The sequence below is a fragment of the Panthera tigris genome, chromosome B1, assembly GCF_018350195.1.
Source record: "Panthera tigris isolate Pti1 chromosome B1, P.tigris_Pti1_mat1.1, whole genome shotgun sequence".
In the NCBI taxonomy this organism is placed as follows: Eukaryota; Metazoa; Chordata; class Mammalia; order Carnivora; family Felidae; genus Panthera; species Panthera tigris.
In genome coordinates, this window is record NC_056663.1 from 64,504,827 (window position 1) to 64,529,747 (window position 24,921).

At 38.6% G+C, this 24,921-nt stretch overlaps 2 protein-coding genes and 1 long non-coding RNA gene across 4 annotated transcripts in view; 2 read left to right on the top strand and 1 right to left on the bottom strand.

Annotated features, from left to right (window-relative positions):
• MARCHF1 (membrane associated ring-CH-type finger 1) overlaps positions 1-14,693 on the top strand; it is a 90,479-nt gene extending 75,786 nt beyond the window's left edge. The window contains exon 5 of one of the 2 annotated variants that reach the window (XM_042983668.1): positions 10,174-14,693. In XM_042983668.1, coding sequence (XP_042839602.1) covers positions 10,174-10,472 — 299 coding nt within the window. In that variant the 3' untranslated portion in view covers positions 10,473-14,693. The remainder of the gene's footprint in view (positions 1-10,173) is intronic. The other variant, XM_015538442.2, reaches the window with a different exon arrangement.
• A 1,351-nt stretch (positions 14,694-16,044) lies between these two features.
• Positions 16,045-20,013, top strand: LOC122237927. Its single transcript, XR_006216699.1, has 3 exons — positions 16,045-16,286; positions 16,951-17,058; positions 19,929-20,013. It is a non-coding gene; the product is annotated as an uncharacterized LOC122237927 (long non-coding RNA).
• The window catches only part of TMA16 (translation machinery associated 16 homolog), a 28,543-nt gene continuing 23,214 nt past the window's right edge, over positions 19,593-24,921 (bottom strand). The window contains exons 6-7 of the mRNA XM_007084231.3: positions 21,996-22,038; positions 19,593-20,809 (exon numbers count right to left, since the gene is read on the bottom strand). Of these exons, the coding sequence (XP_007084293.1) occupies positions 20,629-20,809; positions 21,996-22,038 (224 nt within the window). The 3' untranslated portion in view covers positions 19,593-20,628. The remainder of the gene's footprint in view (positions 20,810-21,995; positions 22,039-24,921) is intronic.

Below are 24,921 nucleotides of genomic sequence, written 5' to 3' on the forward strand. Positions count from 1 at the left end.
GTTTGAGAATCATAGATCGGCCCCAGTGTAGCCCTGCCTTCTCCCAGCGGTCGCCATGATACCAGCAGGGCCCCTCCTGTTCTCCTCTGGCCACATGAGAGGGAAGGAAGATTATGAGCACCTGTCCTGGACATAATGAGAAGAAGCAATCTTGTGTCACCCATATACAGACAGTCTAGAACCTCTCCCTTACATTCATTTACTCAATCCCACTTCTGAGACAAGTGAGTGAACAGTGATCATTTCTCCTACAATGAACAGGACTATCTCAACTTCAGCCAACCAAAGTCTCCAGAACCCAAGAAACCCTTGGCCCCAAGCTTCCTTCCATTTATCTCACTCTGCCTGCTCATTCTCCAGTGCTCCTGGATACCCTCATGCCTTCAGTTGTCATTTCTATGCTGAGAACCAAGCTCCAAATTTATCTCCAGCTCATACTACACTCCAGATCAGGCATCGACCTCCTGAACGTCTCCATTTAAAGGTCTTCCAAGCACCCCAAACTCAATGTGTCCAAACTTTTAATCTACTACCGCTGTCCACCCTAACACCCGTGGGAAAGGCATTACTACAAACACCTGTTGCCAAATCCATTTGGACTGTCCTTTCTCCTCTCCCTCTCCCCAACTTCTGCCTTCAATCACCAAATCCTATTATTCTGCCTCATTGGTCTCTGGAATCTGTCCCTGTCTCTCTTTCCTGACTGCCCTCATCCTTGTGCAAACTATCCTTTTACTTGAACACCTGCAACAGTATCTTTACTAGACCTTCTCCAGTTCTGCCCACCTTTAACCCATGCCCAATGAGGTATTCATTGCAAATTTACAAAACACACATCTGATCACATCCTATCCCTACTTAGCCATTACTCTTAAAATATATCCCAAACTCTTTAATGTGACTAAATTGCCCCCTTCCCTGCCCCCACCATGACCTGGTTGTAGCCAATTATTCTGAACATTCGTTCAGCCCCACAAATGGGGCTCTAGACCTTTGCTCAGCTTTTCCCTCTACATGAAACCTTCCTCCAGCTTCTGTCCACCACACATTCAAACACTGTTCTGTGTTCTCACACTGCTCAACCCCCACTCAGCCTTTGCAGGTTGCCTTAAATATCACTTCCTCTGGGACACCTGCTTCAGCAACCTGAGCTAGAACAATTGTTACTACCATAGTGGTTCTCAAAATGGTTCCTGGGACTGATAGCATTAACAGCACCTGGGCAGTTGTTAGAAATGCAAATTCTTGGCCTCTCTGCACCCCAGACCTATGGACCAGGAATTCTGAGGACAGAGCCCAGTAGGGCTGTGCTTAAGAAGCCAACGGGTGATTCTGATGCCAAGTATTGAGAAACGTGCTCACCTAGCATCCTGCACTTAACCCACTTCATTTTGATTGCATATTTGAATTACCTGTGGAGTTTCTATACCCTACAAAGCCTGAGTTTTATCCCCAGAGGTTTAGGTTTAATTATCCCCTATGTCATGGTATTTGCAGACATGATGAGAAGCTCTGCTATACCAGGAAACTTACCACATACTATTGTAATTGCTCATTTAATTGTAAGTCTCCTGGCACCAATAGACTCTGAGCTCAGGGAAGGACAGATCGCTCTCCAGCATATATCCCTGGGGCTGAACACTGTGTCAGGGACCTGGAAAGTTGCCCAGTCAACGTTGTAGAAGGAATGATGAAGTGTGAGTGCCTCATACCCCATGCTCACACTTTCCTACCTTTCATGTTTCTTGTAGAACTTTTCTTCAAAATGCCTGCCCCCCACCTCAGTTCTGGGTGGATGCAGGATTTCAGGCTAGAGTCTCCCAAATGAATTATCACTCAGGTCCCTCAGATTCAGAAAATACTGAATGATAATCAAAGGCTATATATATATATATATATATATATATATATATATATACATGGTCCAGGGTCAGGTCAGTTTTCTACTGTATACTTTTAAAAATTATTTTCAGTTTCTTAAGAGCAAGTGGAAATGAGATGAATTTTATCTTTGGTGTTCAGAGCTTCTGAATTAGGCAGCAAGATATTCATCAGGAGACCATATCCATGACTTCCTACAGACCCACTTGCCAGTGGGACAGTTCCTACCTAACTTGGATAATTTCAGATGGAAACTATAGTGACTTTTGCAAAGGGTACCATCTGTACTTATGTCCAGATTGTATTTAAAGCCTGACTTCCCAAAGTACACATTTGTAGGTAGTGTGGGCATCTGTATGAGTTGTTATTATTTTAATCTCCCTTTGGCATTGGGACTGTGAGTGCTGAGCCTGAATTTACTTTTAACGTCTGAAAAAACTGCAAAATTTAAAAGTCAAAATATTTTAAATCCATTTCGAAAACCTTCAAAAATATTGGAAGAGGAACAAATTGTCTTTCTTCAACCCGAACTGAGGTTGAATGTAAAACAGCAAAATTCTTTGAACTGTAATAACAATACTGAAAGGGAAAAAAAAAAATCCTTCATGTGTTTTTAATGGTTGTTCTTTTAGATTAAATAAGCCTGGTGCCCCAGATAGCTCTCTCTCTTCTCTGTTGCCTTTAATGACAAAAAAAAAAAAAAAAAAAAAAAAAAAAAAAAAATCAAAGACTTGGTACTCGAAACTTTAACACACTCAATCACCCATTACTAACTCTAATTTGGGGGAACAAGGTCCTCCTGCCTTATCTTTACATATTCTAGAAAAATGTTCCAGTATACTGTTTGTGTGTTGAAAACAAAACACAAAAATACAGACCAGGAAAACACAAGAATTTATACTATTCGAGAGACAGTAGGTGCAGAGTATTTTTTTTTTAATGAAGTATATAGCTGATATACAATATTAGTTTCAGGTGTACGACATAGAGATTGGACAACTGTATACATTACAAAATGCTCACCGTAGTTGAGTGTGGTCACCATCTGTCACCACACTGAGCTGTTACAATCTGGTTGTGTTCCCTATGCTGTACTTTTCACCCCATGATTTACTTACAACTGGAGGTTTATACCTCCGTTCGCCTATTTCACCTTTCTCCCACCTCCTCCCCTCTGGCAACCACAGTTCTCTGTATCTATGAGTCTAGAGTCTATTTTCTGTTTTCAGTTTGTTTTGCTTGTTGTGTTTTAGATTCCACACAGAAGTGAAATCATATGGCAGGTGCAAATTTTAATCTCGCCCTAGAACTATGTAAATGTGTACACCACAAGGGGCTAGCATAACAAATCGAATTTTTTTTTTTCATGCCTGCCCCACTTGTGAGCCTCTAAGCATCTCCAGGGCAGGGGCCATGCTTCATTATTCAGAGAGGATTTAATATGAGTAGAGGTTCAAAAAATGTTGCCAGCTGTGGCTGATCCCAGCAGACAGGCACGATGGCTGTGCCATTCTCGTTAGCTGTTAACATCTGCTTCGAGTGGGTGTGAAAAATCACTTCCCAGCAATCCATATATTTTCCATTTGAGCACTGCTGTTTAAGCATTCCTTTTTAAAGTGAGTGTATGCACTGTTATTGTTAATAACCCAAAGATGATAAACACTGACTTGAGCTACTTGTCAGAAGCCCAGGCTTCTAGTTCTGCCCTTGGTCGCGGACTAGTTACGCTGAATAAAATAGTCACTCTGAAGCTCAGATTCCTCATCTGAAAAACGAAGTTGGACTGAATACCCTTCAAAGGTGCTTTCTGATACATTTTTCAAAGATACTATGAACTTGACCTTGCATCAGATAAATGGAAACATCGTGTTTATACAAATACCACACATATATATTTGTATAATTTATATATATTTATATATTCCTTTTTTTAATGTTTATTTATTTTGAGAAAGAGGAGAGAAGGTGAGCAGGGGAAGGGCAGAGAGAGAGGGAGAGAGAGAGAATCCCAAGCAGGCTCCATGCTGTCAGAGAAGAGCCAAGCCATGGGGCTCCATCTCACGGACCGGGAGATCATGACCTGAGTGGAAATCAAGAGTTGAACGCTTAGACTGAGCCACCCAGGTGCCCCGATATTTATATATTTCTTATATATACTCATACTTTTATATATTTTTGTATTTTTATCTTTACTCACAGTGAATACCACCATTAAAACAAGTTAAGGAAAATGTTACAAATGTGTGAGTTTTTTTTTTTTTCTTTTAATGATTTAAGCAACAGGAGAGAAGCAACCAGGACAAAAGTAAAGGAGAAAACCATCTCCTTAGCCCCATCATTCACACACACCCTTACGCAAACACATTTCATAACTCTGCATAACCTAAGCACCCAGCCAAAAATATCCCAACTTACCAATGAGATGCTTTTTCTAAATATATATTGTCCCTGCAGCTGTTAAATGAGGCAGGTTCTCTTCTGCTGTTTGGGGATTTTAAAAGCCTTTTTAGACACACTCCAGGTGTCTCCAGTTACATGATCTACACAAGATATGCAGAATACTTTGAGAATTCCAATTTAAAAGCAGGAAGAGATTTTAGGGATCACTGTTTTAAAGATGAGGAAGTAAGCAATTTGCCTCATCTTCAGCTTTATTATGAACACCCTCCCAGGAGCCTGTGGTTCACCCAATTTGAACAAGAAGCAAGATGTTACAGGTGACCCTGCATGTGTTTCTCCAGTGGAGAGAGCTGGGGACCCTGTTCTATTAAAAGAAACATATTTTCAGAGAAACAATATAGCTAGAAAATGAGTCTGGAAGAGTCTGAAAGTGGATACATCTCAGCTTACAAACCATTGTCATTGTGGTCTGAAAGTCTTGGCATAAATGTTTCCTAACAACACACAGTGAGATTTCTGAGCTTTTCTCCATGAAGGGAATTACCGATTGGGAAAGATGCCCAGAGGCCCAGAGTGAGGAGGTATAGTTCTAATTCCATTGGCCTGGCTGGCAGCTAACTGGACTTTCTCCTCGCCTAGTTGTGGAGGTTTTCATTGCCCTGGAGTCTGGAGTCCAGATGGGACATCTAAAGGTTGAAGCCCATTGAAGTTAGGTCTTAGTCATAGGCACCAGTGAAAGCTTTGCATTTAGTCTACAACTCTATCAGCGAAAGGTGTGTAGCATTTAAGTCATCCAGATGGCAAAAATAACTTATATTTACATAGCACTTTCTATGTCAAGAACTACCCATTTAACCTACACTAGCAACCTTGTGAGGTAAATACTACCAATATCTGCATTTTTAACTGATATATCAGTTATCTTTTGCTATATAGCAGACTATCCCAAAACTTACTAACTTAAAACCACAAGCATTTATTTCACTCCCAATTCTGCAGATCGGTTGGGCATTCCTCCTGGCCAGGACCTGGCTGGCTGTTCTCTGCAGCATCCACGTATGTGTCTACAAACAGCTGGCACACTGGCTGGCTGCTGTATAATCAAGGCTGGCCTCCTCCAAATGCCTGGCAATGGGCATGCAATTGGTTGGATGACAGAAACAACTGAGCTGTGTTTTTCGTCACACAGGACCTGTTGGCCCTGTCTTCTTCCCATGGCAAGTGCAGTGTTTAAACAAGTAGCAAGAGGGTAAACCACACACACAATGGGAACACTTTTGAAGTTTCTGTTGTGCCCTATTTGCTATTGTCCTGTTGGCCCAAACCAGTCATGTGGCCACAGCCAGAGTCAATGAGGGAGGGGGTGGATACCCAAGGACACGGTGACAGGGAGGCGTGAGCCAAGTGGGAGTATTTTTGAACAAGCTACTAAAGATGAGGAAACTGAGACCAAAGAGAATACCAGGTAACAGGCTGTCAATACCTGAAGGAAATGAAATAGCACTCTGAATTAGGACAGATGAAGATATAAAGACTGGAGTGACTGATTCTTGGGAATAAAACCCATGATCCTTAAGAATGGGTGTGGACTTTACACAGGAAAACAGCCTTTGAGAAGCATAATAAGGAACATCCTATTGGGGTCTGGTCTGCAAAGAAATTGAATAAAAGTTTGAATCCTTTGGGATCAGGGTATTAGCCAGGAAGGAGGGCCTTCTGGGAGTGAAGATGTTATAAAGAAGGGAAGAGATGGTCAGTGGCAGTGGTCCTGTTGACCAATAAATTCTAGTCTCAGGTTCCTGAAGGGGAAATGCCCTTAAATAGTCCCAATCCATGTCTACTTACCCAGCCCCAATGGAGAATAGAGTGAGGAATATCTGGAAGACCTTTTTATGTGAGAAAATAATTTATAAATTTTATTCTTTCATTCATTTTTATTTTTATTCAAGTATTTATAGAACTTTACCTAGAGTCCCCAGTTTTCCTCTCTGGCTTGCTAGAAAAATCTTGCACAGATTCAGATTCCCAAGAGTCTATGATGAGCTGAAAGGCCCATTTGCTTTTCTTTGTCTAGAGTGCTTTTATTTGCTCTTTGAATATAAATTTCCCTACAGATTGTGGGCTGATTTCTGTGGCTCTGGTAGCACCACACATTCATCAAACTCTACTATGCAAAATCTTCAATACCATAACCCAGGACGAATCTACAGACCACCTTAAGCCTTTCACAGAAGACCTCCTAGCATGTTGGTTGTTTGGCTGGCCCTCCAGTACCGCATCATACACATGCCCTTACGGAAAGGAGGCCTGGACATTTACCCATGGGATACAGGTGTGCTGTTTCTTAGGGACACATGCACCCCCATGTTTATAGCAGCACTATCAACAATAGCCAAAGTATGGAAAGAGCCCAAATGTCCGTCGATGGATGAATGGATAAAGAAGAGGTGGTATATATATATGTATACACACACACACACACACACACACACAATGGAGTATTACTCGGCAATCAAAAAGCATGAAATCTTGCCATTTGCAACTACGTGGATGCAACTGGAGGGTATTACGCTAAGTGAAATTAGAGAAAGACAAAAATCATATGACTTCACTCATATGAGGACAAGAGACAAAACAGATGAACATAAGGGAAGGGAAACATAAATATAAAAACAGGAAGGGGGACAAAACAGAAGAGACTCATAAATATGGAAAACAAACAGGGTTGCTGGAGGGATTGTGGGAGGGGGGATGGGCTAAATGGGTAAGGGGCATTAAGGAATCTACTCCTGAAATCATTGTTTCACTATATGCTAACTAATTTGGATGTAAATTTTAAAAAATAAGAAAATTAAAAAAAAAAGAGGAGGCCTGGAAGAATCTAATAATCATATGTTGAGATTGCTTGAGAATGTACTGGCCATTCGTGGAGGATTGGCATGACAATATGGACAGTGAATGAGTCAGGTTTACCTATTATAGGGGACAAGAGAAGACTTCCATTTCCTTAGAAAATGGTTGTGGACAGAACATCTGCTCTTCCAAGCTCCTCCAATTCTTACCCAAGAATTTCCAAGCAAGTTTCCTGTTAATGTTTAAAAGGTAGGGATACAGAGAGTTTATTCCTAAGCCTACAGAAATTTCTGAAGAAAGATCCCAAGCACAAAGGCAAAACTACAGATAGATCCTTGGGCTTCAGAGAAATGAACAGATGGTTGAATTGCCTCAAGTTGAATTTCAAATTCCTCTTCCAAACTGGCAGGTAGAAACAACTTTGAGCTCTTGGCATTTCCAAGTTCAGGTTCCAGCTTCAAATATATATTAGTGAGGACCAAGAATTACTTGTTTACACAAAGGATCCACAAGGAACAAGACTTTGTGCCTTCACTTTTCTACCACCCTTATTGTGTACATTCTTTCTTCTTTACAGAAGACACCATAGAACTGAGGAGTCCAACAAGGTTGAGCATGAAGACAAATTACTAAGTCTCGATAAAAGGAGGTAAATACATCTTGCCAATGGAAACATTCTTGGAAATTCACTTAGCCCCATGTTATTATCTCCTCTCACAATGTCCTTTAGGTGAATTTTCCAAGGTAAAATCTTATAACTGCTCAATAATATCTTTATAGAAAACAAAAATCGTGCCCAGTCAAAACCAAAGAGAAAGATCAGGCTGTCTCTGAGAGAAGATGTCACGTGGACAGTGGGTTTGTACCCAAATGACTTCTGGATGTAGGGTAGGGGGATATTGCACACTCTAAACTGTTGATGGATGTACTGGGAGCCCTGACTTCCCAAACCTACGAAGGAAATGACTGGAGGAGACAAAATCAATTCAGAGAACATTGTGAAAGAAAGTGGAGGAACCAGACTGTCTCCCAGAATTAGAGAAAATGGCCCAGATTCCCAAGTATATTATGGTTTCCAGCCATTATTTCAGGAAGGAGAGGTAGGACAAGAGTGGATTCTTCATATTATCCACCAATGAAAGCAGGGCTTCATGGACAAGTGAAGAAAGGCTGTCACCTCTGGTTATATTAAAAAGACTGAGGCAAAGCAATCCAAGTTGGAACTTCAAAAGCTTTCATTCATCCTTGAAATAGCTACTGAGCAAGGCACTGTGGAAAATTAAGACCAACCTGACATAAATTCTGTGCTTGTCAAGATTATGGTGTACCAAAGTAAAAATAACTTGTTAGAAAGTTAACACATGCCACAAGTGGAAGAAATAACATGAAACTGGAAGAATGCGGGTTTATTTCCAGCTGGAAATTACTTCTTAGTTGGCTTTTGTGCAACAGTAGACATGCAGAAGCACGGAAGGAAAACCGAGAGAAGAAATATCATGGACAAAGCCTCAGAAATCGAAAACCTCCAGACTCTTAGAACAGCTGGTAGTTTGATTTAGCAAACAGAGGGGAAAGTTAGATGTAACCCATGGGGACTTCCCCCCAAATGGGAGCTAAAGCACGTCTTCTCCAGCTTGTCTGTGGTTAAAACATTCCAAACACATAGAAACTACGGATCAATATAGTAGCCAAGAGCAAAAATCTTTCTAAATTTGGAGAACTTCAAGATGTCTGATCTGCGTACTGAATCTTCCCTGCAGTTAAGAAGCTTAAATGATTATCTTCTACACGAATTCTCAACCTCAGCACTACTGACATTTTGGGCTAGATAATTCTTTGTTGGGGGGGAGTGCTATCCTACGCACTATAGGATGTTTATGCAGCATCTGTGGCCTCTATTTACTAAAAGTCAGTAGCACCCCACCCCAACACCAGGTGTAATAAACAGTATCTGCAGACATTCCCAATGTCCCCTGGGAAACAAAACTTGCCCTTGTTGAGAACCACTGGTCTACCCTCGGTCTGTGTGTCAGATTGTTCTCCTTGCATAGGTAGAACTAAGGTAAGAGCTGAACAAGCCCTTGTGTCTGTTTTCTTACAGAAGCATAAAGCATATGTCACTGTTACAAAATATAGGTAGGACTTCTTATAACTTTATCCATTGGTATAAGTAAATAACCCAAAATAGAATCAGAAACTCTCATAAACTAGGATTTCTAACCAACTCTTCCTGGCCCAACATACTAAAGCCTTTCACATGAACGTAGATAGCTATTATACCCTCCACACATACTGATGTTGGCAAGAGATGGACTCCTGACTGTCATGTATTTAACATTCATAATATTGTTGTAGCTACAGAAACTCTTGTGAAATAGTTTTAAAAATTGTGAAAGACAATTTGTAGTTATGATGGTGGAAATTAAGAGAAAATACTGATATGTAAGAAAGTGGTTCTCAGCGACAAAAAGACTTATGAAACAAAAATGACTAAAACACTAAATTTTATGCATGCCTATACTCAGGAATTGTTTCTGGTGAGATGTGACAGCTTCTTTCTTTCACATTTATTTAATTTTAAAGGGAATGAGGGTGGGGAGGGGGACCTGAATGTACAATCCTATAAAGGTACCTATTACTTTACCTTTAAAAGATTTTAAGGTGGACCTTTAAGGTTTTAGGTAAGGTAAATCCTTTAAAAGAATTTTAAACTGACTCTTTCACTTAGTATGTTCACTATAAGGAATAAATGTCAAAGTAAGTATCTAAAGTCTAATGTCACATACTTGATGCTATAAGGAGAAATAAGACCATTATAGTGGTAGGTGAGCTCCTTCATGTAGACTTTCAACAGTACCTTTAAAAGAGTTGAAAGCAATTAAGCAATTCTGGTTAGAATTTTACTGCCTGTTAACAATATATTTCTTATCCACAAAATTTAGTAGGCAGGCATGGTCTTTTGAAGGAGTCATAGAAAAAAAAAATTACCAAGTCCATTGATAACAACTTGGTGATAACATTCTCTTTTTTATTTCAAAGGTGTTCTTGAATGGCCATTTTGGACAAAACTGGTTGTGGTGGCCATTGGCTTCACGGGAGGTCTTGTCTTCATGTACGTACAGTGTAAAGTCTACGTTCAGTTATGGCGCAGGCTGAAGGCCTACAACCGTGTGATCTTTGTGCAAAATTGCCCAGACACTGCCAAAAAGCAGGAGAAGAATTTCTCGTGTAACATAAACACGGACATCAAAGATGCTGTGGTGGTGCCTGTATCACAAACGGGTACAAATTCACTGCCATCTGCAGAGGGAGGCCCCCCTGAGGTCATCCCGGTGTGACACAAACAGTTGGGAGTTTCTTCACTGAAGGGTATCTTTCTAGCCCTTAGCCACTACAAATGACAGAAGTGATCCTGAATCATTCACTCCTTTATCTTCTCCTTTCTCCTACTGACTCATTCTTCCTTACTTTGCTCAAAAAAGGAAAGGACCAAAAGGCACCGATGACCAGGATCCCATGAAGCAGTCCAAAGTGTGATACAGAAATGTGAAAAATTGGCTAGAGGTGATTTCTAAGACAATTAAGAACCAATGGAGCGAGGGATGCTTTCAGGCAATGACGAAAGACTACATGGACACATGCATCTTCACGATAGCAGGACAAAGTTTAAGAATACAGACTTGAATTGCAATGTGTATTTCTTCTAAGGCCTTGTAATGTTAACTCTTTCATCCAGAAATAAGAAACATACTTGGTTTTAAGCTTGAAATTGTCTACATTATCCTTACGTCATATCAGAAGCAAACTTGGGAGGATGCATATTTTGATATTTATACTTTGGACGGCTAACAGATTTTTATGGCTATAGTGGAGTCCAGTTGTTTTAACAGATGCATGTTTTTAAAATAGATGCAATACACATTTGAAGAGATCAATACTTAGAATTATGTTTAAGTCATGAGCAAAGGATTTTCAGAGGTTTTTGGGTGTAATTAGCACTGTTAAATACCTACAGAAGTTGAAATCAACTATCAGGCTCTATATTTTATCTCGTCCCTCTTAAAACAGTGTTGTCCAACAGATATATAACATGAGCCACAAACGCAGGACATATCATATGCATACATTTTAAACTTTCTAGCAGCCCCATTAGAAAAAGTAAAACTAAATGAAATGTTTATATTTTATTTAACACTATATATCATCATTTCAACATGTCATCAGTATTAAAATTGAGATATTTTACATCTTTTTCTTATGAACCAAGTCTTCAAAATCCAGTATGTATTTTGTCTTTACAACGTATCTTCATTTGAATTAACTGTACTGGATAGCACAGCCCTAAAATTAGAGGCAGGACCTCTGCTTCATCGAACAGTTGAATAAAAACATTCTTTTATTCAGAGTCTCTCAAATATTACAGTTTTATTAAGCACTTACATTCATCAAATTAAACATCCTGAGTTAGGTGAACTTACCATTTCTCTAAAAGGTAAAAAAAAAAAAAAAAAAAAAAAGTAGGGAAGGATGAAATGATCTGTGGCAAAGTTCTGAAATTAGCTTGTTTGCTACTATGAAGCACAGATGATAAGGAAACAGAAATTAAATATTTTTCTTAGGTCAAATGTGTAAGTTTTTTTTTTTTTTTTTAATCCACAAGTGGTATCAACTTGACAGAGGAGTAGTTATGACTAAGCATTTAGACTCTGTTTGAAAAAGCTGACAGCATTTCCCTGCTCAGCTGGGAAGTAAAGATACTGAATAGATTTTGTGATAAGTAATAAACTGAGTTGTTGAGGTTTGATGTGCAGCTGATTATCGTGCTCCTTGCATATTCATGTAAAACTGAAGTGTGGATGATAGATTCTGCAGTGAGCTAGATTAATGATTATAGATGTAGTGACCTGTCAAAGAAAGAGGTTCTACATTTTAAAAGGTGATTTATTTTTGTTAGCTGTCATATTTATTATTGTGAAAAGGCAACTGTGATGGCCATAAGAACCAAAGCATGGGTATCGCATTGCACAAACCTGGGTATCACATCGATGCACTTTGTAATTATCAGTGTGCTTGTTCTTCACGGATTATCATATAAGAAAGGAAAAGGAAATAACCTTTTAATGAGGAGAAAGATATGAATATTAGTAGTGGCTGACACTTAGTCCAAATAGTCCCAATTCCTAGAAATAAAGAAAAGGTAAACAATGTCGTGTGTGTGTGTGTGTGTGTGTGTGGTGTGTGTGTGTGTGATTTCATGTATGTACATGAGAAAAGTGGTAAGGTTTTTGGTCAGTCAGGAAACAAAAGGTTTAAAACATCTTTCTTAAAACTTGTTATGGAGGGTATGGAATAAAGGCACAGGGAAGACCCAGTTGAAGTTAACGAAAGTGTACCAAAATTTCTGCACAAATAAGGGTAAAAGTGGTGTAATAAAAAATTAATGAACTTTAAACAGACTAAAATTTGTATTAACTTCCTCTTAAATTTCTATTTTAAAGTTTTAAGATAAATACTCATGAATAGAAGCTTTGGGTGATTTAACCATGGCATATCACCCAATAGATTAACCTTGATTCAATTTTTCTGTTAATTGCCCTAAGCTTTTTACTAATCCATTTCTCCAGGAGCTTAGCAATGGGAACAAGTTGTTTACATATATTCCTTGGGGGGGGAGGAAGTGGGAGGGAATCTGTCACCAGCAAGCAATGAAATGTTATCTCTTTTGTCTGCTCTGGAAGGAAAATGATTACTTTAATTACCACCAAAAATACTATTTAAATTCTGTACAAATCTAAAGATTGGTAAATGCATAGCTCATTTCTCAATGGGAGAGGACTGGCTAATAGGCCTTGTTTATTAAGGGTCACACCTAACACTAAGAAAACATTTCTAGAATTAAAAGATCAGCATTACTGTCTTAACAAGAAAATATGACATAGTGTTTTAAGATCATACCTAAATTCTCAAAATTAACTTACAAAAGCCTTGACTTTCTTGTAATGAGAATATAATAATATATATAGCTCCCTAGAAGGTTAACAGTCAGCTTTTTATTCTGCTGTTATTCTTCTGAACTTCATATATAAACCCTGAACTCCCGAATTTAAATCTTTTACAAAGTTTTCCTATAATGGCTGTTTATAGTTCAAACAATCTGAAATAATTACATGCATTTAAAACCTAATGTTGATTTCCTTTCATATTCTGTGTGGCAACTGCCCTTTCAGTGAAAGGATTTGGCTTTGTGACAATACTGTTGTGGACTGGATATACCCTTCAAAAACTACTCTCCAGGCTGACAGTTTTTTTGAAGCATGTTTTCCTGCTCATGTAAAAAAACGGAATTGAAACAAAGGACTGAAATTGAAGAATGGCAACACAATTGTTAAAAATCTTGGCTTTTTATAATCATGCATTTGGTAGTATCAATACCATAAACTACAGACATTTACGCTGTTAATTTTTAAAACTCTCACTTTCATTGTATCAAAGATTGAATTGTAAAGGAATGAAATTCCAGTTATTTTTTTAAAGAGTGAAGTCCAAAAGGCAATTAAGCTTGAGAACAAACACAAGTAAAACAAAAGTGAAAAAAAATCCAAACAAAAATGATCCCATCAACCTGGGATATAGCAGTGGACACATTGAAGATAGGTGTATATTGAAGAAGTGTTTTAAAATATCCCCGGCTTGAATCTCACTCTGAGCTGCTATTACATGTGATTATTGCCCCAGAGATAGCCTCGTTTATTTTGTTATGCAAAAGGTCCCTGAGTACCCCTAAAACATCTACTGTTTGGCTGGAAAATTAGCTCATTAGAGCAATGACATCATTAAGAGACTGTAATTGCCAAGGGGGTGTGGTGGGGAAGATTATTCCATTTGACTGACAGTTTACCTTTCCTTACCTTGCCAATGAATATTTCGGAACAAAGTAGAGCTCTTTAAACTTATTATTCATTATTGTAGTTGTTATATAATAATTGTGAAAGACTTACACTTTAATTAAGAAAGATAAAAACCTTTTTTTTCTTAAGTCAGCCCAAAGGTGCTATTTTACATATCAATACAGCTGAAAGGAAGTGCTGTTATTTTGGGCTGCAATGTTTCCTCCAAATCTGAAGCCCATTTTGAAATTGGATATCCCATTTAAAACAAACGAGGAAAAATTATTTTAACTGTGTGCAATTTTTGAGATTGAGCATTTGTACTTTTTTGGTTTTACCTAATTCTCTTGCATTAACAACTTACTGTTTTGTGAATAATGTGTACTGAGATGAATTAAGGAAAAGAAAATAATTATCTGTGAAAGAAAGACTTTGTATATTAAACAAGTGACCTAAATTTTTGTTGTGGTTTCTGTACTCTTTGCCTAATTTACCAGGATTTCTGCAGGTTTGTATCTGCGACATTCAAAAAATCTTGAGTTGTTAAGATTTTATAACAGTCTGGATGTTTAAGCAGCTTCTGAACAGATTCATAGTTACTTTAAAGCCAACACAGGCGGATTCACCCTGATATTACAGAAAGGAATAAAGAGGTGCATTAACAGGGGAAAACCAATAGAAATAATCTAAACAGATTTTCAAAACCTGTTAAAAACAAACAAACAAACAAAAAAACAAAACAGCAAAACCTCTAGAAGAAAAATCATAATGTAAAGAAAGGACTGTCTCATAAATAAGGCTTGGATATACCAAAGAATTTAACAGTATTTGTCTACTCAGACATAATAAAATAGTAAATTTAGATAATTTCATACATACTATGTAATAGGAGAAAGACTGTGGAATCAATTTCTAATCTATGATGTTTGCTGGTAAGAGAAGAAAATGTCTCTCTCCAAAGCCCCAACTTCTAAACCTGAATTCAGGGTAAACCCACTGCCTAGCCCAAGGCCACCTCCAGGTCATTCTGGTAGACTAATTGTATGTGCTCATTCTGCCTCATTGGATATCCACTTATAGTCTCCTCGCACCTCCTGAATTACAGCAAATACTCCTGGATCACAAGTCATTGTCACTGTGTGTTCAGCTAATGGTCCTAAAACTGGGAGATGTGATAGAGATACCAAAGGAAGCAAGAGAATGGGAAGAAATACTTGGAACTCAGGGAAAGGGCAATGCAGGCAATGGGAACAATAACCAAAGTCCCAAGTGGTTGTCAAGCAAGATTCAGCTACCGTAGAAACAGCAAGCCCTTGTTAGGGTCACAAAGTTTATTACTTACAGTGATAGCAGAAGAAAGACAAACCACCAGTAGCCCCATGAGTCCTGTCCCAAGAAAAGACACAAAAAGAGGGGGCATGAGACATGAAAGAGGACACTATAATGCAACAGAAGGGGTGGGGCACCTTGTTGCTGAGATACTAATTCCATGTTGTAGCTAAGCAACTTTGTGGCCTGCAGCTCTGCCCTAAAGGGACTCAAAATGGAAAGTCTCATACTTCATCAAAATCTGGAGGCAAGGACAACTGTCTCACATCTTCTCTGGGAGACAGGGAGGCATACATGAAGTGGCCCATGATAGTTCCTCACATGCCCCAAATCCTTGTGTTCCAGGAAGATCATGGGCCATCATGGCTCAGGTTAGCCTGAACCTAGCCTGGCCTAAATGGATAAACACAAGGTCTTCAGGGTGCCAGCAGAGCTGTTCCACAATAGAAAACAGTTTGGCCATTCTAGGAATAGACAGAAGGTCTGTGTACCTGAAGTCCAATAAGCCAAGGGCGAGTGGAAACAAGTAAAGGTTGGAGAAGCAGTTAGGAATCAAATTATTTGTCATGTGAATTTCACCCCAAATATGATGGATGTCAATGTAGGTTCAGCAGTTGTAACAAATATAGCACTCTGGTAGGGGGTGTCGATAATGGGGGAAGGTGTGCATGTGTGGGGGCAGGGCAGATAATCTCTTTACCTTCCCCTCAATTTTGATGTGAACTTAAAACTGTTCTGAAAAAATAAGTGTTTAGAAACAAAATTATACCCATCAAATAAACATACCTAATTAAGAAATGACAGAATGATACTATAACAAGATGAACAAAGGAGTAGCATATTGTAGTGTACATTTTCAAAAATTCATCAGCAACTCCAGAGAATGGATTATGAAGAACAAGAATGGTGGCATGAAGGCCAGTGAGGAAGTGACAGGTAAGGGCAGAGTGGAGATGGCCTGACATGGACTGATTTGACTCTCTTTCTGAAAACAGAACTACAAATACCGACTAATTAAATTTAATTGGGAGGGTATGGAAGAGAGAAAGTGAAGAATCAAAGATGATTTACAAGCAGTTTTCAGAAATTAGGTGAAAAACTTGGGAAAGATTCAAGGTTCCTGATGAGAGAACAGGGATTGGGATCCAGGACACAAATAGGAGTATTTGCCATTGAAAGGAGAAAAGCTGCTACATCCATAAAATGGAAAGGGAAGGAAGGGGAGGGAGAGGGAAAGGGGAGGGCAGTTTCATTGTCTCAACGATGTATATAAAGTGAACAGTTGGTTGAGGAGGCAAATATTAAAGCTAAGCTAGAACATGAAAAAGTAGTGAGGGACGCCTGGGTGGCTCAGTCGGCTAAGTGTCCGACTTCGGCTGGTTATGATCTCATGGTTCGTGGGTTTGGAGCCCCGTGTCAGGCTCTGTGCTGACAGCTCAGAGCCTGGAGCCTGCTTCGGATTCTGTGTCTCCCTCTCTCTATGCCTCTCTCCCGCTTGGGCTCTGTCTCTCTCTCTCTCTCAGAAATAAACAAACATCAAAAAAAAATTTTTTTAAGTAGTGAAAATTATCTAAAAGTTGGAAAAATGAACTTATTACAGGTACACAGTAAAACTGCTAAGCAGTATTGAGAATCCACTTGAGATGTACAAACATGAATGGAAAAACCGGATACTCTCCACAAATGCTGAGCTACTTGGGAACAACAGGTACAAAGGAAACAGATAACCTGGTGTGCTCCTCTGAGTTTTGAAAGACGAATACTATGCAGTCAGGGGCAGAGGGATGGAGAGCATGTGACAGGAGGCAACTCTAAAACCCGAATCTAAACAAAACTTAAAAGAATCTGAAAACAGGAGATAGGTGGTGCACAATGAAAGAATGAGGTCAAAGTACAGAACTTCAGCAGTGGAGGGGGATAGGAGATGGTGAATGGAGCACAGAATAGTCAAATTTTATGGGAGTTTCAGGAGCTGGTAAGTATCTGGGTGTGGCCACTGAGAAGTGTCTGAATGGAGTGGAGAAAAGGGTCACAATTTTAGATTTGTTATCCACAAGGTCCTGGATTCACTGAAATGATTAAAATAAGGGAGAAGAAAACGGAGCCAAGTAAAGTCTTCAATGAATGAGAAGGTTCTTCTGGGAGGTAAGATAATAAGGAAAGGGTGACAGTGATAGAACTTCAAAGAACAGAGAAGTGGCAGTGGCAATAGAGGAAAGAGGACACCTGTCTAATCTCCTGCTCCTGAAACACAGGGATAGAAGAATAGTAAAAGCTCCTATTTGAGGTGACAGAGTCCTAAGGAGACACCTATGTCGGTGAGGAAAAGAAGTGACTAGGATATCTGGAAAGAGACCACTGTCAGAGTTGACGGCTCTGAGCTTAGAGATGTACCATTAGCTCATAACCGTGGAAGTTCCGCTTATTGTTGACAAACTATGGCAAGCAGGAAAAATCCAGCCTATTTTGTGTATGGCCACAACTAAGAATGAGCTTTACCTTTTTAAGGGTAGTAAAACACACACACACACACACACACACACACACACACACACACACAGACATGCAAAAAGAAACTGCATTTGGGCTGCAACACCTAAAATATTTACTATCTGGGTCTTTACAAAAAAAAAAAAAAAAAAAAAAATTCACCACCCCTGGTTTACAAAGAACTGCCAGTGAGTTCTCTTCCAAGGCCATGGACTGCGGAAGCCATCTTGCAAAGACAATCTACTGACCGAAAGGAAGGAGCCTACATAAGGCAGCACAAGTTACCCCTGCAGGAAAAAAACATGTTCTATAGATAATGATTAAGGATATCACTTAAAAGCAATACTCTAACAACAAATTATCTCTTAGGCTACTTTGGTCCAGCCAGGAGTAACAGGATTACTGTCATGATATAATTATTTATAATGATATATAATAAAATTATGAATTATAATTATTATCCTAAATGATAAAGTAAATTCCTCCATTCAACAAATACCTACCTATTCTAGTTCCAACCAGGGTGCTTGTTCTATTTTTTGCTTTGATGGTATAGGGAAAACCAGGAACAAATGTTTAAGGGAGAGCACAATCTGCCATTTTCATAAGTTATTTATCTAACAGAATAGTAAGACTTTTTAAATATCAGACCAGATAAAACAGTTTCTCTTCTCTTGAAGATTCAGTTTTAGCAGCTCTTTCTGCCCACAGGTCCTGTCCCTGTGCTTTAATAAAATCACCTTTTTGCATCAAAAAATAATTTAAAAAAAGATTCACTACAAATCAAAACCACACTCAGATATCACCTCACGCCAGTCAGAGTGGCCAAAATGAACAAATCAGACTATAGATGCTGGAGAGGATGTGGAGAAACGGGAACCCTCTTGCACTGTTGGTGGGAATGCAAATTGGTGCAGCCACTCTGGAAAACAGTGTGGAGGTTCCCCAAAAAATTAAAAACAGACCTACCCTAGGACCCAGCAATAGCACTGCTAGGAACTGACCCAAGGGATACAGGAGTACTGATGCATAGGGGCACTTGTACCCCAATGTTTATAGCAGCACTCTCAACAATAGCCAAATTATGGAAAGAGCCTAAATGTCCATCAACTGACGAATGGATAAAGAAATTGTGGTTTATATACACAATGGAGTACTATGTGCAATGGAGTACTATGTGCCAATGAGAAAGAATGAAATATGGCCCTTTGTAGCAACATGGATGGAACTGGAGAGTGTGATGCTAAGTGAAATAAGCCATACAGAGAAAGACAGACACCATATGTTTTCACTCTTACGTGAATCCTGAGAAACTTAACAGAAACCCATGGGGGAGGGGAAGGAAAAAAAAAAAAAAGAGGTTAGAGTGGGAGAGAGCCAAAGCATAAGAGACTGTTAAAAACTGAGAACAAACTGAGGGTTGATGGGGGGTGGGAGGGAGGGGAGGGTGGGTGATGGGTATTGAGGAGGGCACCTTTTGGGATGAGCACTGGGTGTTGTATGGAAACCAATTTGACAATAAACTTCATATATTGAAAGAAAAAAAAAAGATTCAGTGTTTATAGCCATTTTGAAACAAAAATGAACCCCCCCCCCAAAAAAAGGACACTTTCCAGTGACTAAAGAGACAGGAACTTCTCTAACCATAAAACCATACTCTTACAAAGATTACTAAAGAAAGCAAATCAGCATCAGTTGAAACACTGAAATGAAACACTGAAAATGAAATAATTGGAACTTTAAGAAGTGAAATTATGGAAATAAATTTTATTTTTAATTGTCAATAGTAAAAAAAGCTGTAATATTTTAAATAAGTTGTTAACAAGACTTAGTTGATGTCTAGTAAACCTCTTATAGCATCCTTTTACATTTATATTCTTGAAAATACTCAAAGACACTTGCATTGTATCCCTTAGAAAACAGCCTAAAAGATAACTGCATTTAACAAGTCCTATAAAGAACAACATTCTAACATTCATGTTTTTCATATTTGAAATACTGAGTTATATTATATGTCATTTAGTGTATCACTTAGAAGAATAAATAACACAATCGCAATAACTGATGCTCTGATCTTTGCTTCCACAGATAAAACCTATCAGCCTTCATGAGAAAGCAGGAAATATACAAACAAAAAGAGTTAACCTGCAACCACTTATCTTATTTGTTAAAAGATAACAAATTACAGTGTGGGAGACTAACATTACGAAAATAGTCACCATTTTTTTCTTTACCATTAAACTCTGGCTCAAAGATAATAAAAATAATGTACAATCCATCAGTGTGTATTTATTCCATATCACATTTTCCCTATCTTACAAGGAAAGAAAACAGATTTAATTTAAGAGGAAGATTAGTGAAACACATTACTGAAAGACAATTTTGTTATCACCACTACTCAAGAAGTATGCACGGGACTCTTTCAGAAAACACATTGCTGTACATACCCCACAATCTGAGATTAGGTGATCCAGGGTGAACATGAAAAAAATTAAAACTTTTTTTTCCCTTATTCAGATCACTCCCTATGCCCAGGAAAATCAGGTTAAATGGATCTTAGATACTTTTATTTCACTATATCTATTTTAGCAACTTAATGTAAATGGAAAGTAACACTTATTTTTAAGTGAAAATCATAACACTGTTTGAAACTGCAAATGGGAGTTTCATCATGAAAGATGATAAGCTACATGGCAAATTCTTGAATGTAGACAGTTATTTACCATAATCAGTTCAAATATAACTTTACGCTTTCCATTTATTTACTTTCAACTGAAATAAAGGACAATTAGGCCACTGCAGTCATTTCCTCATCTGAGTCACTGGATTCATCTTTTAGTTCCAATTCCCCTAAATCTTTGTCTACGGTTATAATAGTTTTCTTCTTGCACTTCTTGGGAACTGCATCATTAGCACAAATTTTTCTCATTTTAATGGTTGGCAATTTCTTCAGATCCAAATCCCACTCCCTAAACAAAAGAGAGTACACACAGAGGGTTGCTGGGGTGTGAGGTGGGGAAACAGTCAATGTATTTAAAACTCTAAAAGCAGCAGAACAAAGCTTATGAATGTATAGTAGATTCAAATGCACTAGAAACAAACAACATAAATGCATTAGGAAAAAAAAGAGTCCCAAGAACTGAGGTCCGCTTTGTCCATATTTCTTGCATCTTCTCATTAACCTATAATAGCTATAACTGCACACAGATTCCCACATATCCAAAACTTCCAAAAAGCAATTCAGGAAAATATTAGGCAGAAGTTAGAAGGAGGCTCTGTTCCATTCTTTTATTCTCCCTAACCTGAATCTTCAGTCTGGCCATATGGTTTCAAGAATCTAAAAAGTAGGAACTAAGACACCTGGGTGGCTCAGTCAGTTGAGTCTGACTTCAGTTCAAGTCATGATCTCACAGTTCAGGAGTTCCACCCCACATGGGGCTCTGTGCTGACAGCTCAGAGCCTGGAGCTTGCTTTGGATTCTGTGTCTCCCTCTCACTCTCTGTCCCTCCCCTGCTCATATTTTGTCTCTCTTTCTCTCAAAAATAAATAAAAATGAAAAAACTTTTTAATAAATAAATAAAAAGTAGGACCTAGATCATATCTGGCAAATTTCCAAAATGCAGTCAGAAAAGATTCTTCTTTTCACACATGGTGGTAAATCACAGTAATTTTCAGAAACAAAAACATGTTATTGTTACACTAGAAAACTCAATCTTTCAACTACCAGACTAACTAGTTCTTGATGACTTAACTTTTTCTCTGGGATCACTTCCCAATAACCATCCTTTCTGAAAGAACTCTGAGCCATCAAGTCTGTTGCTGTTAGGTTATCTTTTAAAAAGTATGAACTGGGGAAGAATAGTGAGAACAAGTTCTTTTAGGTATTATATTAAGGTATCTAAATTTTCTTTTAAAAATAAATAAAAGCACCATGTCACTATCATTTCAGTGTACATCAGGTGTTTCAAAGAAACACAAGTTAGGAAAAGCCTTACTTTGATAAAACAGAAAAAGTTAAAAGAAACCCTTGAGTTTTTTTTTTTTTTTTAGCTCATTAGAGCTAAGTTCAAAGTTCTAGGTTCATAAGGGAAGAAAGTTTATGTCTCATGTATTTTACATGCAGCTTCAAGGAGTAATAAAAAGAGACAGACTTACCTAAAAGTTTTCAGATTACCTGCGTTTACAATGTCTGGAATCTCTAGGAAAGAAAATAATTTACATCCATTAAGCAATGTTCTTTAAATTACAACACTTTACAGTTTCCTTGTTTATTATCTCACATACAAAAGTGACAGCGAAAACATCCAAAGCAAAACAAAATTTCAAAGCACTGCTGTAATGCTATATGAAAAGTAAGTTTTGGAAGTATAAAGGGCTTAGTTTAAGAAGGTGACTTGTTCACCAGACGCACTCCCTGACACTGGAAGCAGCACTGCGGCACGCCTGAAACAACACCGGATCTGAGTTTTTGGGCTGACTCAATCACCAATACGTGTCTGACCTTGGCCACGTCCTGTTAATTAATCTGCTGGCTACATGGTGAACAGACTTTAGAAGGAAAGAGCAGTAGCACAGAGACCAACTGGGAGGCCGTTACAATGGTACAGTTGAAACAATGGTGGCTCGAACTAGGGAGCTGGTAACAGTAGCAGAATTTATCAGACGCAAAATGTATTTTGCTGAGGATATGGACGGAGCGTAAAAGTGACTATGCATGGGCTTCTGACCTGAACAACTGATGCCACTGCCAGAAATACAGATCATGTGGGAGAAGAAAGTTTTGGGAGAAGAGCTGGACTTTGCTTTGGGACAGGTCAGGTCTGAGATGCCTATAAGACATTCAAGTAGAGATTTTAAGAAACCCATCTTTGATAATGCAAATCTGGAGTTCTAGGGACAAGTTAGCACTGACAGATACAAATTTTGAAATTATGGGCATGTAGACAGTATTTCAAACCAAGACAGAATGAAATCCATTAGGAATTGGTATAGACAGATAAAAAGAAGAGGCCCCCAAAGTAGAGACCTTGGCCAAAATTTAGTTTGTGAAGAGGAGGAGTCAATTTAGGACACTAAAGTCTTGGCCAGTGACCTAGAAAGACAAGTAGGAAAGGGTCTTCTTTACCAAATGAAACGTGTGACAAGAAAATGAAATGACTGATCATCTGTATCAAATGATGCAGAAAAGTTGACTGAGAATCAATGCCCAGTATAGCAACTATTTGCCAGTACTGTTAGTTGAGTGGAAACGACAGCTAATTAAAGTGGGTTACAAAGAAAATGGAACATGAGGAAAAATGGAGACTACAAACATAAACAAATTTTACAGTCTGATGGTGACAACTCCATGAAAGGGAGTAGTTGAAGCTCTCCCTCAACTTCCTGTGTCAGGTACTTTGATAAATCAAACTTTATGTAACTTTTAAACAACCTGTGGAAGTAGGTATGCTATTTATTGCAATGTTTAAACTGAAGAAAACAAAGCCGCAGGAGGGGAGGATTTAAATAACTTGTCCTGTTTAATAGTAAGCTGTAAGGGTTTAAATCAGATCTATCTAGTTCTAAAGCTATTTTCTGTTATTTTTTCAGTTAGGAACGCACTTCTTACAGATGATGAAGAGGAACTACCAACTACTTCAGGGTTTCTAGCATTATTGTAGTGTAGGTGCCTGACGTTAAGCTTTTGATTGTCTAGACATCCGTATCACAGACACCCTTCTCAAATAAAAGTCTTGCCAGCTGTATGACACAGCTACAGCAAAACAACTAGATGAGAAACCAGGCCGCCCCCATCCGTGAAAGTTCCCTTTCAGAAAGCCCTGGTAACCAAACACTCGAGTGACCCCACTTTTCCCTTCTCGCGCCCTAACTCCCACTGCTGTGTTTCTAATTTGGCAATAAAGAATGAACCTGTGAAACCCTTGGCACCTCACCTTGGATCCTAATAAAGGCAGAGCCCCAGGTCCACACTCCCTCTCTCTACCTTCGTCCTCCCTGTATGCCCTGGGTTGTGCTGTGGACCCTCCAGGACTTGTGAGTAATAAATCTTTTTTTCCCAAAGTCCCCTGATGGTTGTTACTGAGGTGTATCATGCAATCCTAGTAAGAACCACAAAACCTGGTCCTACCACAACACTGGCTCTGGTTGGGGAAATGCCCATGGGGGCTCACCACAAGTACCAGGCGCTCAGGTGGGTGCTTCAGGCATGTCTAGCAGACAGCACCACTATCAATAGGCTGGGATCAACACAACAGTTATCCACAAGATACTTCCTTTAGGGTCAGTGTTTCAGTGTTATTATTACCAAAATTTAAAAATTTAATTTGCTATTAAGTATTTCGTTCATACTATGCTTTTTAAGTAAATCCATGTACCATAAATGCAATCATAACATGGACTAGGAATGGAATGTGAATGAAGGAATGTACAGGACCACGGCAAACTTAAGAATATATGATCAAATCTAAAAGGGACAGCTGTTACTCCACTATAGTGGATTATGCTGCCAGACCATTTGCATTTTTTAAAAAGAAGCCAGAAATCTACATTTTTCATGTGCAATCACCAGGTTTTTTCTACAATGGCAATTAATAAGTCAATCAAATGCCATCTGCAGGCCATGTTGCCTCTGTGTCATCACTGTTTGTGGGCCTTGCAAGCCTTAAGTACCCTCACTTAAGTGCTTTTCTTCTGAAAATGTTAGTAAACCAGCAACACAGAAATGCCACAATGAATCAATGAATGTTCGATTTTACAGTTTTTCAAGTATGACTACAACCCATAAAGATTGGTCCTGTAAGAATTACAAAGACGGGGAGGGCACAGCACCCACTCTAAAGGAACACAGATGTAGTTGGAGACGGGCAATAACTCCACAATAAAGCAAATTAGGTATGTGCCAGAGGGAGAGGAAAGCTTTATTGTCACAGTAGAAAGATACGATGTCAATGTCACAAGTGACAGTTTTGAGAATGTAAGGAAAAAAATGAAGTAAAAAATTGTTTGATATACTCACAAAAGAAAGGAAATCAGAGGAAGAAATTCAAAACAAACTAAACAGAATTTTAAAAATTAAGCATTT